This window comes from Chiloscyllium plagiosum, unplaced genomic scaffold (assembly GCF_037043375.1).
Source record: "Chiloscyllium plagiosum isolate Xiang-an unplaced genomic scaffold, Cpla_swu_hap1 HiC_scaffold_32, whole genome shotgun sequence".
NCBI classification, from domain to species: Eukaryota; Metazoa; Chordata; class Chondrichthyes; order Orectolobiformes; family Hemiscylliidae; genus Chiloscyllium; species Chiloscyllium plagiosum.
In genome coordinates, this window is record NW_028270170.1 from 3,503,380 (window position 1) to 3,521,377 (window position 17,998).

The 17,998-nt window shown below is 43.3% G+C and overlaps 1 protein-coding gene across 1 annotated transcript; it reads right to left on the reverse strand.

Moving 5' to 3' along the window:
- Positions 1–12,970: 12,970 nt before the first annotated feature.
- On the reverse strand, positions 12,971–15,609 carry LOC122539660 (proline-rich protein 15-like protein). The gene has a single exon (XM_043674656.2). The coding sequence runs from the start codon at positions 15,377–15,379 to the stop codon at positions 15,062–15,064; it is 318 nt and encodes a 105-aa protein (XP_043530591.1). The 5' UTR covers positions 15,380–15,609; the 3' UTR covers positions 12,971–15,061.
- Between the last annotated feature and the right edge of the window lie 2,389 nt (positions 15,610–17,998).

A 17,998-nucleotide genomic window follows, 5' to 3' on the forward strand; every position in this document is an offset into this window, starting at 1 on the left:
TGCTAAACTAACTGGTCTCTAGTTTCCTGTTTTCTGCCTCCCTCCCTTTTTGAACATAGGTGTTATATTAGATTGTTACCAAACGTTTGGAACCTTTCCAGCATCCAGGGAATTTGTGGTACATTACAACCAATGTATCTACTATCTGTGCTGCCACTTCCTTTAGGGGAGGATGTAGGCCATTGGGTCCAGGAGACTTGTCTTCCTTCAATCTCAATAGTTTGCTCAGTACTTTTTCCTTAGTAATGATGATTGTTTTAAGTTCAGCCCTTTCTATAATCTCTGTATTACCTGTTACTACTGGGACAGTACAAGTATCCTTCACTGTGAACACTGAGGCAAAATATTGGTTTAGTGACCCTGCCGTTTCTGTGTTCCCCATTAATAACTCCCCAGTCTGACCCTCCAAGGGACCACTTTCACTTTAGCTACTCTCTTCTCTTTGTGTACTTACAGAAGCTTTTGTTATTGTTTTTATATTTTGCACTAGTTTTCTTTCATAATTTACCTTTTCCTTTTTTAATACTATTTTGAGTAACCCTTTTGTTGGTCTTTAAAAGTTTCCCAATCTTCCAGTCTGCCACTCACCTTTGCAACATGGTATGCCTTAATTTTTGTCTTTATAATATCTTTCACTTCCTTGCTTAGTCATGGATGTATTTATACCCTCTTATGATTTTGCTTCCTTTCAAGAATATACTTTAATTGGGAGAAATTTAGCATCTCCTTAAACATCTGCCACTGCTCATCAACTGTCTTGTGTTTTAGACTTCCTCCCCCGTCCACTAGCCCCAGATTTGGCCTCATGCCTGTGTAAGAATCTTTGTTCAACTCCAGAACACTAGTGTGGGACTCCAGTTTCTCATCCTCCAATTGAATTTGATAATCCAGCATGCTGTGATCATTGTTCCTTAGAGGATTCTTTACTAGGAGTGTATGAATTAATTCCACTTTATTACACATTACCAAATCCAGAATAGCCTGTTCCTAGATTAGATCCACAACATACTACGCAAATAAATTATCTCTAATATATTCAATGAAGTCTCCCTCGAGGCTACCTTTGCTAATTTGATTAATCCAGTCACACTGTGTTCTTCAAACTGGAGAGGGAATTGATCCAACATGATTCAGATGCACAGGCACCAATCACTGAGCGACACTGATCGACACATCTGCATTTTTTTCTGCAGCATTTAATGAGTGGAAGACTCATTTCCATAACATCATTATACTCCAGCCCAATGATGCCCTTTAACTCAGTTGGGTGATGAAAAGGTTTCAACAGAAACCAAAATAGAAGATTGGAAAGAAACTGGGATTCAGTTCCTTTGTGGTGAAAGAATGAAAGGGGCTTGTGTTTGATTTGCTTGCTGCATGTCAAGTCTGTCTTGAATTTCTGGTTTGGTTCACAAGCTGATTCTATAAGGTGTTCTGTTAATTAAACTAGTACAGGAAATAGGCAGCTCTCTCAGCTGACTCAGCTAGCTAACACCATCTGATTGCAAATGCAAAATTCTCAGCCAACCCTGTCAAATAACCATGATGTGGAGGTGCTGATGTTGGACTGGGGTGGACAAAGTTAAAAATCACACGACGCCAGGTTATAGTCCAACAGCTTTATTTGGAAGTGCTCACAGCTACTTGATGAAGGGGCTGCACTCCAAAAGCTCGTGCTTCCAAATAAACCTGTTGGACTGTAACCTGGTGTTGTGAGATTTTTGGCTTGGTCAAATAACATGAGTGAGGCTTTAATGTGGGGATTTAATGGCAGCAGCCTCAGTTTGTAAGTGGTTCTGTATAGAATTTGATGTAACTCTCTCAAAGAGAGAACAGCACAGATCAGAGGCAGAGGCTTGAGGGTAGTGGGTAGAATCTTCAAACAGTTTTAAGGCAGAGATAGCTAGATTCTTGATGACAAAAAGATGGAAGATTATCGGGGGATATGATCTTATTGAATGGTGGAGCAGGGCTTAAAGGGGCCAAGTGGCCTATTCTTGTTCCTTATTCGCATGTGTGTGCCCTCCGGCGACAGGCAGCTGGCAATGGGCTCATTCCAACTTCACTGGGAAAGTGTTCTTGTTCAGGAGACTACAGCGATCAGCAGTGATCTGCCAAGTGAGGTACTGGTGGCTCAGATGTACTGGGAGAGCTGACCTCCACCACGACTTGAGACCCTCGGTTAGGGCTCTCTCCTGCTTCCAGTTGGACCTCAGGGTCTATCCCCCCGTGTCCTGCAGAAGGATGTGCAGATTGAGGGGAATGGGGCTGGTGCTGCTGCTTGGTTATTGGTGGCGGGGCTGGGCCGCTCTTCCCCTGGTCAGCAGAGGTGGGCATTGGAACTGCCTAAGCTGCAGGGAAGTGCAGTTGAAGGTGGCTGAGTGAAGTGCCTGCTCCGAGATCTTGAGGAAAACATTCAAAATTAGGAAGGATTTGAACAGGATAGATGGGAACATGTGATTCCTACCTTCTCCTCTCTGCATTTCTCCACAGAACTTGCTCACCTAAGGGACATAATTCTTGATGTTTGCATCATATATAGAAACGATGGTTAAAAAACATTTGGCACACTGGCCTTCATTGCTCACTAAGCGTCGTAGAGATGTACAGCACGAAAACAGACCCTTCAGTCCAACTCATCTATGCCGACCAAATATCCCAACCCAATCTAGTCCCACCTGCCAACACCCGGCCCATATCCCTCTAAATCCTTCCTATTCATATATCCATCCAGATGCCTTTTAAATGTTGCAATTGTACCAGCCTCCACCACTTTCTTTGGCAGCTCATTTCAAATGTGCACTACCCTCTGTGTGAAAAAGTTGCCCCTTAGGTTTCTTTTATATCTTTCCCCTCTCACCCTAACCCTAAGCTCTCTAGTTCTGGACTCCCCCATCCCAGGGAAAAGACTTTGTCTATTTACCCTATCCATGTCCCTCATGATTTTATAAACCTCTATAAGGTCACCCCTCAGCCTCCGACGCTCCAGGGAAAACAGCCCCAGCCTGTTCAGCCTCTCCCCGTAGCTCAAATCCTCCAATCCTGGCCACGTTCTTGGAAATCTTTTCTGAACCCTTTCAGATTTCAAAACATCCTTCCAATAGGAAGGAGACCAGAATTGCATGCAATATTCCAAAAGTGGCCGAACCAATGTCCTGTACTCAATACTCTGATCAATAAAGGAAAGCATACTAAACGCCTTCTTCACTATCCTATCTACCTGCAACTCTACTTTCAGTGAGCTATGAACCTGCACTCCAAGTTCCCTTTATTCAGCAACACACCCTAGGACCTTCCCATTAAGTGTATAAGTTCTGCTAAGATTTACGTTCCCAAAATGCAGCACCTTGCATTTATCTAAATTAAACGCTATCTGCCATCGGCTCATCTGATCAAGATCCTGTTATAATCTGAGGTGAGCTTCTTCGCTGCCCACAACACCTCCAATTTTGGTGTCATCTGCAAAGTTACTAACTATACCTCTTATGCTCACATCCAAATTATTTATATAAATGATGTAAAGTAGTGGACCCAGCACCAATCCTTGTGGCACTCCACTGATTACATGCCTCCAGACTGAAACTTCTTTTAGAATAATGAGGGGTATGCATAGGGTAAATGGTCATTGTCTTTTTCCTAGGATGGGGGATTTCAAGACAATGTGACATTTTTTAAGGTGAGTGAGGAAAGAGATTTAAAAAACAAGAGTGCTTTTTTTTTACACAGAGGTTGCTTCTTGAGTGGAATGAAAATCCTGAGGAAGTGGTGGATGCGGGTACAATTACAACATTTAAAAGACATTTGGGTGAGTACACGAATAGGAATAGTTTGGAGGGATATAGGCCAGGAGCAGGCTGGTGGGACTAGTTCAGTTTGGAATTATGTTCAGCATGGACTGGTTGGGCCGAAGGGTCTGTTTCCACGCTGTATGACTCTATGAGCCATGACAAGCAGTAAGATTGAATCTTGCTCCGTTGCAACAGTAACCAGCCTTAATAGATTTTTCTTTAATATTTTCAAGTGAAGTGAGTGTATCTCACTTGGCCAATATTTATTAACCATCCCTAGTCGCCCTTAAGAAGATGTTTGTAAACTGCCATTTGAACCACTGCAGTCAGTATGCTTGGGTAGACCCAAAATGCCCTGAGAAAAGGAATTTCAAGATTTTGAGTCATTGATACATTTCCAAGTCAGGACAGTGAATGGCTTGGTGGGTAACTTGCAGAGTATAGTGTATCTACTGTCCTTGACCTTCTAGTGGTGATGGATTTGCAAGGTGTTATTAAATAAACCTTTGAGAGTTAATGCAACGTATCTTGTGGATGGTACATTGCTGCTATTGTAAATCAGTGAGGAAAGGAATTAAGGGTGAAGGTGGTGAACAGTATTGAGGTTAGTCAGTGTTGAGAGTGTTCCATCACACTTGTATTTGCCTTGTAGATGGTCGAGAGGCTTTAGAAGATAGGATGTGAGTTACTCACTACAGGATTCTCAGCCAGTGTTTATATTGTCTATCGAGTTCAGTTTCAGTACAATGGTAACTCTCAGGGTTATTCCTCGTTGGGTATTCAGTGATGGCTTTACCACTGAACATAGAGGAGCAGACTTGCTCAGATTCTCCAGCATTCTCTGTTTTTATTTCACATTTCCACTGTCTACAGCATCTGTAGAGTTCTAGCTCACTGAGAATTTCTAAATTCTATTATAGCCTGAGATTCCCCATTCGTTTGTGCCTTACCAGTCAGTAGACCCCTGTTCAGTTGTGAAGGAAGCATCAGAAGTTCACTGCAGTAATATCAGGATCTGGGCTGAGGAAATAACATCCATTACAGCAGCTATCGCTGCGCTATTAACTGAAAATCTCCTGTCCTATTTACACAAAATTCATGTTAATCCTAGATCTCGGAAACTGCCTTCCCATGTAGCTTGATATGTTTCTGTATTTTAATAATATGTAAATGAATGGTAAATTGATTAATTTCTTTAGAAACTGCAGATTGGAGAGGGATGGTTAGTATACACAGCAGTAATATACCCAAGCACAAGTTATAGAACAGAATCTAATTGAAGGGCTCAGATGGTTGAACCCACTGCAGTTTCATGGGTAGATACACCCAAAATACCATTAAGGAGGTCATTCCAGAATTTTGACCCAGCAAATATGTACATATAGTTGACAAATATGATATAGCTCTAAGGCATGATGGTGTGACTGGGAGCAACCCTATGATTACAAAGGAACATCACCACAAGTCCAAGGGAAAACTTAAGGCAAAGGATCAGTGAAGGGACTCAGGTGACTAACAGAACAATTAACAAGTAGGAGATTCATAAGCAGCAGAACAATTCTTTCCAACATGTTGAGTTGAAATGTTTGACGAGCACAATAGTATAGTTCAGTGGTTTAAAACCAATCTCTGTGTTTCAGAGATCTCAGAAATGATTCCCAATGAGTGTTGGTTTTATGAAGCTTTAGCCTAGGCTATGATAGAACAAAGAAAGAACAAAGAAAATTATAGCACAGGAACAGGCTCTTCGGCCCTCCAAGCCTGTGCTGAGCACCTATTTTCTGTCACCTATTTTCTCAGGATCTGTATCCCTCTGCTCCCTGCCCGGTCATGTATCTGTCTAGATACATCTTCAATGATGCGATCGTTCCTGCCCCTACCACCTCTGCTGGCAATGCGTTCCAGACACCCATTACCCCCTGCGTGAAGAACTTTCCACATATATCTCCCCTAAACTTTTCACCTCTCACTTTAGACTTGTGACCCCAAGTAATTGAGTCATCCACTCTGGGAAAAAGCTTCTTGCTATGTACGCTGTCTATATCTTTCATGATTTTATAAAAGCCTCAATCAGGTCCCCCCACAATCTCCGTCTTTCTAATAAAAATAATCCTAATCTACTCAACCTCTCCTCATAGCTAGTACTCTCCATACCAGGCAACATCCTGGTGAACCTCCTCTGCACCCTCTCCAAAGCATCCACCTCCTTTTGGTAATGTGGCTCTCTGATATAAATGAATTGTATCAATTCACTCTCTTTACTGAACCATCTACAGTTACTCCCCAGAACATTAAGAAGCTCATGTAACAAGGTTTAAATTTTTATAGCATAATGATATGGGTGAAACATTAACCTTCCAATCAGCTCAGAATCAGAGTCATACAGCAGAGAAACAGGACCTTCGGCCCAACGCATCTGTGCCGACCAGGTTTCCTAAACTGAACTTGTCCTATATCCCTCTAATGTACCTGCCTCTACTACTTCCTCTGGCAGCTTGTTCCAAATATGCACCACCTTGTGTAAAGGTTGCCCTTAGGTCCCTTTTAAACCTTTTCCCCCCCCCCATACCTTAAACCTATGCTGTCTAGTTTTGGACTTGTCCACCTGGAGAAAAGACTTTGGCTATCCATGTTATCTATGCCCATGTTTTTAATAAACCTCTATTGTGATAATTAACCAGTAAATGAATTTCTGTAACATTGTTCAGATAGAAGTTTGAAAGGTATATTCTCTTTCTGGGATTCACTCTCTGTTCCTTGCTTTAACTACTTCTGCCTCCCATTCTTGCTCAATGTTTGCCACTTCCCATGTGATTTCAGAGAATGGTCAGAAACAATCCACAATCTCTATATTACAAAAGAAATCTGATTTTAGCAAATTAATTTTCTACCAATAATGAGGTAACTCTAAGCTGAAATCCCTCCACAATAAAACAACAACTTGCATTTACAAAGCTTAAGTTATGAAAGTCTTCTAAGGTAACACATATGAGAGATTAAATGACAAATAACACTGAGCTACATAAAACTGTATTGGTCAAAAGGATAAGTTTTAAAAGGAGCATTTTTAATGGGAAGAGAGAAGTGGAGAGAGTTAAGGAGAGAATGTCAGAGGTCAGGGCCAAAGTAAAATTAACAGTGACAAATATCCTGTAAATCTGGATAACATGAAGCTGATGGGGCTGTTGATGGGAAAATTAAGAAACAGGAGCTGCTATTACTCAGATAATTTACCTCCACACAATCCACCTGCACAGCCTTTCCAGAAAAATATTCAAGTAATATTGTTAATCTGTCTCCAATCCACAGCCTCATCGCTCATGAATAATTATTAATTAAAATACTTGTTGTCTCTGTTCCTGCTCCAGAAATGCACTATCTGTGAGAATAAACAGAAACCTTGCTTAAAGCGAAGCTGGATAACATTGAAATGTTGTACTTCTATTTCTCAAACCTTTTTGTTTAATTTCCCAGATAAACTGAAACTGAAATGGATCAGCCATAGAAATGCAGTGACCACAATAGCAGATCAGAGGTTTGGAATCCTGCAGTCAGTAACTCACCTCCTGACTCCCCAAAGCCTGTCCACCATCGACAAGGCACAAGTCAGGGGTGTGATGCAATATTCCCCACTTACCTGGATGGGTGCAGACCCAACAACACTCAAGAAGCCACACATTGTTCCAAAGTCACTTGATTGGAACCCATTCACCTCCTCCATTACTGATGCACACTGGCAACAATGTGTACCTTCAAAAAGGGCATTGCAACAATTCATAAGGATCCTCCAGCACCACCTTTTCAACTTGCAATTTCTACCACTATGAAGGACCCCAGAGTAGCAGATACCTGGAAACACCAGCATCTGCAAACTTCCCTCCACATCACACGGCATCTGGACTTGGAAATGCATTGCCATTTCTTCAGAAACTGGAACTAGATTAGATGGGATTGAGGTTGACAATGAGGAGGTTTTAGCAATTTTGGAAGATCTGAAAATAGATAAGCCTCCTGGGCCGGATGGGATTTATCCTTGGATTCTCTGGGAAGCCAGGGAGGAGATTGCAGAATCTTTGACTTTGATCTTTATGTCATCATTGTGTACAGGAATAGTGCCAGAAGACTGGAGGATACCAAATGTTGTCCCCTTGTTCAAGAAGGGGAGTTGAGACAACCCTGGTAACTATAGGCCAGTAAGCCTTACTTTGATTGTGGGTAAGGTGTTGGGAAAGGTTATAAGAGATAGGTTTTATAATCATCCGGAAAGGAATAATTTGATTATGGATAGTCAAAATGGTTTTGTGAAGGGTAGGTCATGCCTAACTAACCTTATTGAGTTCTTTGAGAAGGTGACAAAACAGGTGATGACGGTAAAAGCGGTTGATATGGTGTATATGGACTTCAGTAAGGCTATTGCACAAAATACGGAGTTTCAGGGTTAAAAGTGGTTTAGTGAATCGGATCAGAAATTGGCTCGCTGAAAGAGGACAGAGGGTAGTGCTTGATGGGAAATTTTCATCCTGAAGCTCAGTTACTAGTGGTGTGCCGCAAGGATCTGTTTTGCTGTTTGTCATTTTTATAAATGATCTGGATGTGGGCATAGTAGGATGGGTTAGTAAATTTGTAGATGACACTAAGGTAGGCAGAGTTGTGACAGATTGTGCCGAAGGAAGTTGTGGGTTACAGAGGGACATGGATAAGGTACAGAACTGGGTGGAGAAATGGCAAATGGAGTTTAATGTGGAAAAGTGTGAGGTAGTTCACTTTAGCAGAAATAACAGGAATGCAGAGTACTGAGCTAATGATAAAATTATTGGTAGTGTAGATGAACAGAGCGATCTCAGTGTCCAGGTGCATAAATCCCTGAAAGTTGCCACTCAGGTTGATAGGATTGTTAAGAAGGCATATGGTGTGTTAGTGTTTATTGGTAGGGGGATTGAGTTTTGGAGCCATGAGGTCATGCTTCAGCTGTACGAGACACTGGTAAGGCTACACCTGGAGTATTGTGTGCAGTTCTGGTCACTGCATTACAAGAAGAATGTGGAAGCTTTGACAGGGTTCAGAAAGGTTTACTAGGATGTTGCCTGGTATGAAAGGGAGGTCTTACGAGGAAAGGCTGAGGGAACTGAGGCTGTTTTCGTTGGGAGAGAAGGAGGTTGAGAGGAGATTTAATTGAGACATATAAGATAATCAGAGGGTTAGATCGGGTGGACAGTGAGAGCCTTTTTCCTCAGATAGTGAAGGCTCTCACAAGGGGACATAGCTTTAAAATGAGAGGTGATAGATTTAGCACAGATATCGGGGTAGTTTCATCATTCAGAGTCGTAGGGGGCATGGAACAGCCTATCTGCAACAGTAGTAGACTCGCTGACGTTAAGGGCATTTAATTGGGCATTGACATACATATGGATCAGCCCCAGCTGATATGGACATCAGATTAATTTCACAGGTCGGCGCAATATCGAGGGGCAAAGGCCTTGTACTGCGCTGTAATGATCTATATTCTAAAAGTATTTTTGTGGAAAGGGTTAGTTAAGCTGTGGAGTAATATTTAAACTATTTAGGGTTTTGAGGAGATAAGTCAAACAGTATAAGAAAGACTGTTAAGACAAGTGGGCAAGGTACTGGGGAGGAGGGGATAGGTATCAGATAGGCATTCAATACGTAGATTCATTTAATAAAGTTTGAGTTGTGAGCCATCTTTGATTCGTACACTTCCCATATCTGCATTGAATAAAATTTAAACAAAGAAACTGGAGTCTGTTGTAGTCTGAAAGAAGGATTAAAGGGTTAAGAATACCCTTTCTATGATAAGTAAAAGCAATGGGTTAGGCATAAAGTTCAACTTAAAAGGGTTTAATGACAGACCTGGCTAGAAATTGAGCAGTTAGAATGAACTTGGACAAGTTATAGGATCTTCAGAATGAAAAGGGAAATTGACTTTGGAGGTTGCAATATTGATGAAGGACCCAGCAATGGACAGTGGAAACAACTTGAATGTGTTGATGGGCTGTTTCCTGGCAACAATTAAACTTACAAACAAACCAGCTATCAACTTCACCTCAGCCCAAGTAGCCTCACTGACAAAAGGGACAGTGATCTGAATGATGAACACTAGCTATTGTGGTGCCTGAGTGGACATCCGCAAACATCAGAACCTTGTTCTACATTGTCTGACAAAACATTGCAGACCATGGTGATTAAAAAAACTGATAATGATATAAATGATAATTCCATTACCACATATTTCCAGTGAGGAGTTATTGTATTTTGCAGGTAATATGGGTTAGAATCTCAAAACTACAGTATTATCACATGACATCTCTTGCAAAATCAGTCCTCCCCCATTATCTTACCTCCCATTATATTTGCATAAATCAAATAAGCTGTTGTGTATCTAAGGAATTTCATATACAGACCTCAGCAGTCAATAATCCACTTTAAGAATGGTTACACTGAAATATGAATTAGAGCGTATGTGGCCTGTGTAACACTACTTTCTGAAGACTCCTTACGTCACTTTAATAATTCACACAAAATATAAATGATAAACAGCCTCAGATTCATTTACTATAAAAACACTTTCATCCTGTGGTTTGAGAGCTGCTCCTGTTTCTGTTAAACCCAAATTACAAAATTGCTGCTTGCCCTTGGCTGACCATTACTCCTAAAAAGGTCAACTCTGTGAAAGGCCATGGTACCATTCGCCTTTGTGTAAAAGTTCAATATTGAACATCTATTCAAACCAGATGTTGGTGTGAGTCACAAACTGACACTTCCATCTAGGAATTTTCATTTTCATTTATAATGTGAATACATTTCCTCTCAAGTTTGCATACAGATTGGATGTCAGTTTTTTATGGGATATGAGTCTTTCAGAGACCACACAACCACCCTACAGGTGAAAATGTCCAATGATTATGGCAAGGGGTGGGGGGGGGGAAATACCTTGATGATGCCACTAGGCTTTGTGCTGATCTGCTAACCCAGTGTTGCCCAACAGAACTCGCTGACTAGACACAGGTGTGGTTATTGTGACACTTTATGAACAACATGAATATTTAAAGTAGAAAGTAACTCACTTTATTTAAATTTTTGAACCAACCTGTTCAGAGTTGTTATGATACACCTCGGGAGCAGGTGGGACTCAAACCTAGGTGCCCTGGCTCAGTGATAGAGACAGTACCACTGTGCTACAGAGCCCTACTTAGAAAATACCTTGCATGCAATAATTTGAGGATGGGTTATTAAGTAAATCAAGGCTGGAACAGACATATTTAAACAGTAATCAAGCATTATGGGACAAGGCAGGAAAATGGAGATGAGGATTATTAAACCAGCTGTAATCTCATTGAATGGGGGAAGGAGGGGCTCAATGAGTTGAATGACTGTGGTTTATCGATATTGACTTAGCCATCAGAGACAGAAGGTGGTGGATCAAGGTTTTGCTCCAGATATTTAAACACAGGATTGAGTACAGGAGTTGTGAGGTCATGTTGTGGCTGTACAGGACATTGGTTAGGCCTCTTTTGGAATATTGCATGCAATTCTGGTCTCCTTCCTATTGGAAGGATGTTGTGAAACTTGAAAGGGTTCAGAAAAGATTTATAAGAATGTTGCCAAGGTTGGACGATTTGAGCTATAGGGAGAGGCTGAATAGGCTGGGGCTGTTTTCCCTGGAGCATCGGAGGCTGAGGGGTGACCTTATAGACGTTTATAAAATCATGAGGGGCATGGATAGGGTAAATAGACAAGGTCTTTCCCCTGTGGTGGGGAGTCCAGTGGGGCATAGGTTTAGGATGAGAGAGGAAGATATAAAAGAGACCTAAGGGGCAACTTTTTCACGCAGAGGGTGGTATGTGTGTGGAATGAGCTGCCAAAGGAAGTGGTGGAGGCTGGTACAATTGCAACATTTAAAAGGCACCTGGATGGGTATATGAATAGGAAGGGTTTGGAGGGATATGGGCCGGGTGCTGGCAGGTGGGACTAGATTGTGTTGGGATATCTGGTCGGCATGGACGGGTTGGATCAAAGTGTCTGGTTCTGTGCTGTACATCTCCATGACTCTAAATGATCACAAGGCATCTATGACATTCTGTAGGCTGACGTTTCATTGCAGAATTGTGCTGTGCCCTTAAGAGAAACTGGAAGAATATGATGTGGTGGCATTGTCACTGGATTGGCAAGAATCAAGAGGACCCACTTATTGATTTGGGAACATAGGTTCAAAGATTAGATTCCCTACAGTGTGGAAGCAGGCCCTTCGGCCCACCCAGTCCACACCGACCCTCCAAAGAGTAACCCACCCAGACCCATTTCCCTCTGACTAATGTACCTAACACAATGGGCAATTTAGCACGGCCAATTCACCTGCCCTGCACATCTTTGGATTGTGGGAGGAAACCAGAGCACCCGGAGGAAACCCACGCAGACACAAGGAGAATGTGCAAACTCCACACAGACAATCAACCGAGCCTGAAATTGAACCTGGGACCCTGGTGTTGTGAGGCAACAGTGCTAATCACTGAGCCACTGTGCCACCCAATCATCACAGCACTTGGTGGAATTTAAATTCAATTAATAAATCTCAGAAACGGTGACCCAGAAATGATCATTGTTTATTGTTAAAACCCAATTGGTTCATTAATGTACTTCAGGGAAAGAAATCTGCCGTCCTCACCTGGTCTGGCCTACGTGTGACTCCAGACCCACAGCAATGTGGTTGAATCTCAACTGCCCTCTGCAAAGTCTGAGAAGTCACTCAATTGAAGGACAGTTAGGGACAGTCAATAAATTCTGGCTTTGCCAGTAATACTCACCCCACAAATAACGTTTAGAGATACTGGAAGTACTAGAAAGATGCCATCTGCTCTTTCAAGAGGACGGAAAAAGAGCCATGGCAATTATTATAGAGAGAGAGAGACATTGCACAAACTCTGATATTTCATAAAATGATAAAGCAAGAGACCTAGTATAGTTCACAAACATACCATGGTGGTAAATATTAATATCGACATGGTCAGTGGTGTATATTATTCATTTTTCAAATCAGAAGTACAACAACCAACTTCAATGGAATCTCAATGGGTTCAAATTCCACCATGGCAACTAACTGGAATTTAAATTCAATTAAGAGAATCTCCAATTTAAATTAAAATAAAGCTAGTCTTTGAGTGCGACCATTAAACCATTATCACTTTAATAGTCAATTCAAAACATAAATAAATGAATAGGAACCTCAAAAACATTTTGAACATTTTTGCCTATAAAACATTTTGGTCCCACGGTCATGAAAGGTGCTATATAGATGCAAGTTTACCCTATTGCTATTGCACCCAAAATACAGAACTGTCTATTGCCCTTGGCTGGCCTTTGCACTCAGGTAGCAGTAGAGAAAGATCAACTCTGTGAAATGCAATGATACCATCTGACTTAAGGTAGGATTCCAATATTGAGCCTCCTTTCGAGATGTTGGCCTGAGTCACAAACTGACACTTCCATCTCGGAATTTTCATTTTAATTTATAAAGTAAATGTGTTTCCTCACAATTTTGCGTATATGTCGGATGTTAGTTTTCACAAAATTATGGGAAGTGTGTCTCTTCGAGACTACACAGGTAAGTGTTAAATGGTCACGGCCGGGGCTAGGAGGCGGAAGAAACAGCTTGACTAAGCTGCTGCGTTCTGAGCCGATCTGCCAACCCAGTGTTGCCCAACCATACTTGTTGACGAGACCCAGGTGTGGTTATTGTAACACGTTATGAACAACATGCAATATTTATAGTAGGAAACACCTTGCATGTAGTCGAGGTAAATGTGGATATTAACTGAACCGTCTGAGTCAGACCTGCTCCAGTTCTGTTGCCAAAATGTCTAAACCTGGTCAGTTTTCTTGTGCATTTTATTCCGATAATCTGTCCAATCTTGACATCATTTAGTGTTCAGGCAGACCCAGGAATGTTTTTTTTATAAAACTTTCTAGTTCTGAAGAATCATACCAGACTCAAAACGTTAACAGTTCCCTATCTCCATAGATTCTGCCAGAGCTGCTCGGTTTCTCCAGCACTTTGTTTTTATCATCGATTTCTCGCACCCAGTATTTTGCTATTTATTTATTAAAATCTGTTTCTAAACCATTTGGAACTTCCTAGATGACGTGGTTGTATTAGCCGTAAAATCCCTACAGTGTGTGTGTTGGGGAGCCGGGGGCGGGGGGGCGGTGGGAAGCGGAACTGCGGGCAGTAGGCCATTCAGCCCATCAGTCTCCTTCACCACTCAGGTCATGATTGAATACTTACTCTCTCTCACCTACAAACACGCAAACCTATGAATTTCTGTTAGATCCCTCAAGGCCAGCAGTCTATGACTGAATAATAACTTGCATTTAGATAGCACTTTTAACATAATAGCTTGCCTCGAGGCATATCACACGAGTGTTAAACAAAAGCTGACACAATCATAGTCGAGTTAGGTCATTTTTAAAAAAATCAGCTTTGAAAAAGGCGTTTCTGAACCTTCCCCCCCCCCCCCCCCCCAATTATACTCTGCCACTGAATTCTCCTTGAAATCCTCTGGTTACACTTTACACTCATCGGCTTCCACACTAAAGTGGGAGCCAGTTTATCGAGCATTCACTGGTGACCAAATACAATCCAGTGTCGTTTTTTTTTGCACATGTAAGGCTTCTCCTAATTCCTTTTTACTGTGATTCAGCCCCATCGTCCTCCTTTATATTGTCTCAAAAAGAAACGGGGAACTCTCACGCACACACAATACAGTACAATGGTTGAAACATTCAGTTACAACCTTCCCACCCCAGTGGGATGGAGTGTCCTCCTGTCCTTGAGCCCCATCAACCCCCAGCCATTTTCTCCAACTGGTTTCCACACTCCAAGAACCCCGAGTGGAATATTCATCCCACGAAGATGAGTCTTAGTTCAAATAACTGACTCCAAGAACCAAACTGAAAACCCACAACCTCCTCTCTTCCAGGTAAACTGTTCAGAGCAAAAACGATGATGCTTCTGAAGTTGGAAAGGATTCCAAGCCTGTTCATCTTTAAAGTGCGTGGGGGAGTGAGCGAGGAGATTGCCGGTATTTACCCCTTAGACAGGTCGCAGGTATTAACCCTTTAAACGGAAGGTCCGGCTTGACCCGGCCGTGGTTACTGACGGACGATTTATTTCATTCTGTGCAGGAGAAGCCTCTGGTTTCTACACGGTCCCGGGGCTATAGCCCTCCCCGGGAAGGGGGTCATCGGTCCCTGTGGGAGGTTCAGGACTGCGCTCCCTCGCCGTTGCCTGAATCGTTGTAGAAGCCGGGGCTTTCTGACAGACTGGTCCGTACTTTCTTTTTCTCCTTGAACCTGCCAGAGTTGGACACTCTCACGTGTCTGCCTTTAGTGCTTTTGTCCACGATTTTCTCCAGACGCGCTTCCAGCTCCGAGTCCTCCCCGTTCTCGGGGCTGCCGCCGCCCTCCTTACTGTCGGGGTTGCTCCTCTCCCCCGGGACCTCGTACAGAACCTTCGCGCTGTTCTTCTTCTTGCGCAGGAAAGTAAATTTCCACCAGCTCGGCGGAGCAGACTCACCCATCCCTCTCACTGACTTGGCAAACACACACAGCGGGCTGACTGCACTGTCTTAGAGAGGTCTACGAGCTCCCACCTCAGCGAAGATCATCGCCTTTCTGTGTGAACACACAAAACCTCAACTAACTCCCCCCAATCTTGGCCAGGCTCCAATCTCCCGTCCCCCTTGTCAGTGACAGTGACTGTCTCACTCTGTGTCTCGGTCTAGGTCCGTGTGAGTGTCTGTATACCTCCGGCAGGTAAATAGGAGCTCACCTGCCCAGGTATAAATCCACCTGAGCTCAACCCCTTCTGTCACGTGGCCGAGAGAGAGCTGTGGCTCATTGGCCAATGGGGAGTATTTTACATATTTGGGAAAGCGAGACTCAGTCACTAAGTTACTGAAACTTCCTGAACTCCACCCTCTGTCCCTGACTGAGGAGGGAAATGTGGAACATAGGTCGGGGGGGGGGTGTATGGGGATATGGGGACATGTGGGTATGGGGGAGTGTGGATGGGGGTGAGGAGGGTTTGGCGGTGTGGGTGGGGAGTTATGGGGGTAGTTGTGGGGAGGTGACTGGGGACATGGGGGGAGGATGTTGGGGGCTCAGGTGTGTGGCGCAGCGCATGGGGTGTGCATGGCGGGTGGGCGGTGAAGTTTGTGCGGAATATTCTGAGGCCTTCTCTCTCCCAGCAAGCTGTGGCAGGAAGCTCTTCTAACAATGGGCCGAAAGGCCTCTCTTTCTTTCTGCACATCCTGCATCCATGGAGGTGTTTCTCAAAGTACACTAATCGTCATTTCAGACAAACGGTGCAGCAAGTTTGTGCACAGAAAGATCCCATAAGGTAACTTTGGGATCTGACCAGCTTTTAGCGTTTCCAAGGGGATCACTCTGAATTCCACTTAAGATTATAGAGGAAGGAGACTTTTTGGCCCATCAAATCTACAATAAATCTACACTAGTTCCACCTTCCTATCATAGGCCTACAGTCATGAATGTTATGATATTTCAAGTGTTCATCCAAGTACTTTCTAAAGGCTTGGAAATCCCACCTGAACTACCCTCCGTGGCAGTGCATTCCAGATCCCTACCGCCCTCTGGGTGAAAAGATTTTTCCTCAAATCCCCTCTAAACCTTTACTTTAAAATTGTCACTCTTCATTATTGATAAACATTCCAAGATCCCTCTGAGTTTCCTAGTCTCCCGCCATTAATTGAGTACTCCCTTCTTAAAATCTTCTTTCTCAGTGTCAATCACCCAGGCAATCTTTGTGTGTCATGACAAACCTACTTATCACCTCCCACGTTTTCATCTACATGGTTTAGATAGATCATAAACCATAAGGGATACTGTAACCCTTTTGCTCTCAATTCTGTGTCGTTTGGTCATGTTCCACAAGCACCTGATGAAGGAGCAGTGCTCTGAAAGCTAATGCTTCCAAATAAATCTGTTGGACTATAACCTGGTGTTAGCTGAAAGTGTGTTGCTGGAACAGCGCAGCAGGTCAGGCAGCATCCAGGGAACAGGAGAATCGACGTTTCGGGCATAAGCCCTTGTTCCTGAAGAAGGGCTTATGCCCGAAACGTCGATTCTCCTGTTCCCTGGATGCTGCCTGACCTGCTGCGCTGTTCCAGCAACACATTTTCAGCTCTGATCTCCAGCATCTGCAGACCTCACTTTCTCCTATAACCTGGTGTTATGTGATAAGGGACCCAGCGTAGCCCTCCGTAGCTCCTGGCATCATGAAATGTACAGACACTGAGCACAGAAGCTGCCAATTTAACTCTCCGTCATTGATCTGTGGTGTTCCGTATCTCATTCAGTCTAATGAGATCAGTCTGCTTTATGAACAAAGACTGGCTTCCTGCTGAGGTGTTTCAGAAAGCCACTCGACTACATTAACTGCTTCTCAAGTGTCTGTGGGTTTCAGGTTGCCTCACTGTTTGGGACTGTTGTGGATTTAAAGTGTCGTCCACAAGAAGCAAGGGTGATGCAAGAAAAGAATTTTTCACCCAGCAGGTGGTTAGAGTATGGAATGTAGTCCTGGCAATGTGGTGGAGGCAAGTTCAAATGAAGCATTCAAGACGGCATTGGATAATTATTTGGATAGAAATGATATGCAAGGCTAATGGAGGGCGGGCGAGGTGGGGGGAGAGTAGGACATTGGTAATGATCCTTAGTTGAAGAGAAGTGCAAGCACGATGGGCCAGATGGCCCAATAAATTGTCCATAGTGTCCAGGAATGTGCAGACTAGGTGGATTAGCCACGGGAAATGCAGGGTTACAGGAAGAGGATTGGGTCCGGGGTGGGATGCTCTCCCGCGGGGGGGAGGAGGTGGTGAGTTGATGTGGACTCAATGGGCCGAATGGCTTGTTTCCATGCTGTGGGGGATTCTGTGACGTGGCTCTGCAACTGACTCCACGTGCATTTTTGCCTGTCGTTTGTGCTCACCACGTTCCAAGGGCTGAGAGGATCCCATGGTATAGTGGTTCTGTCCCAGGCCATGAAGGTGCAGGTTCAAGTCCTGCCTCAGGATGTCTATGAGAATTTGTCCTAACGCATTCAAACAGGTTAATCAAACAAAAATCTGAGGCCAGTCTCCGACCTGTCCCCACCTTCAGTGGCAGCGTCCACTATGGCA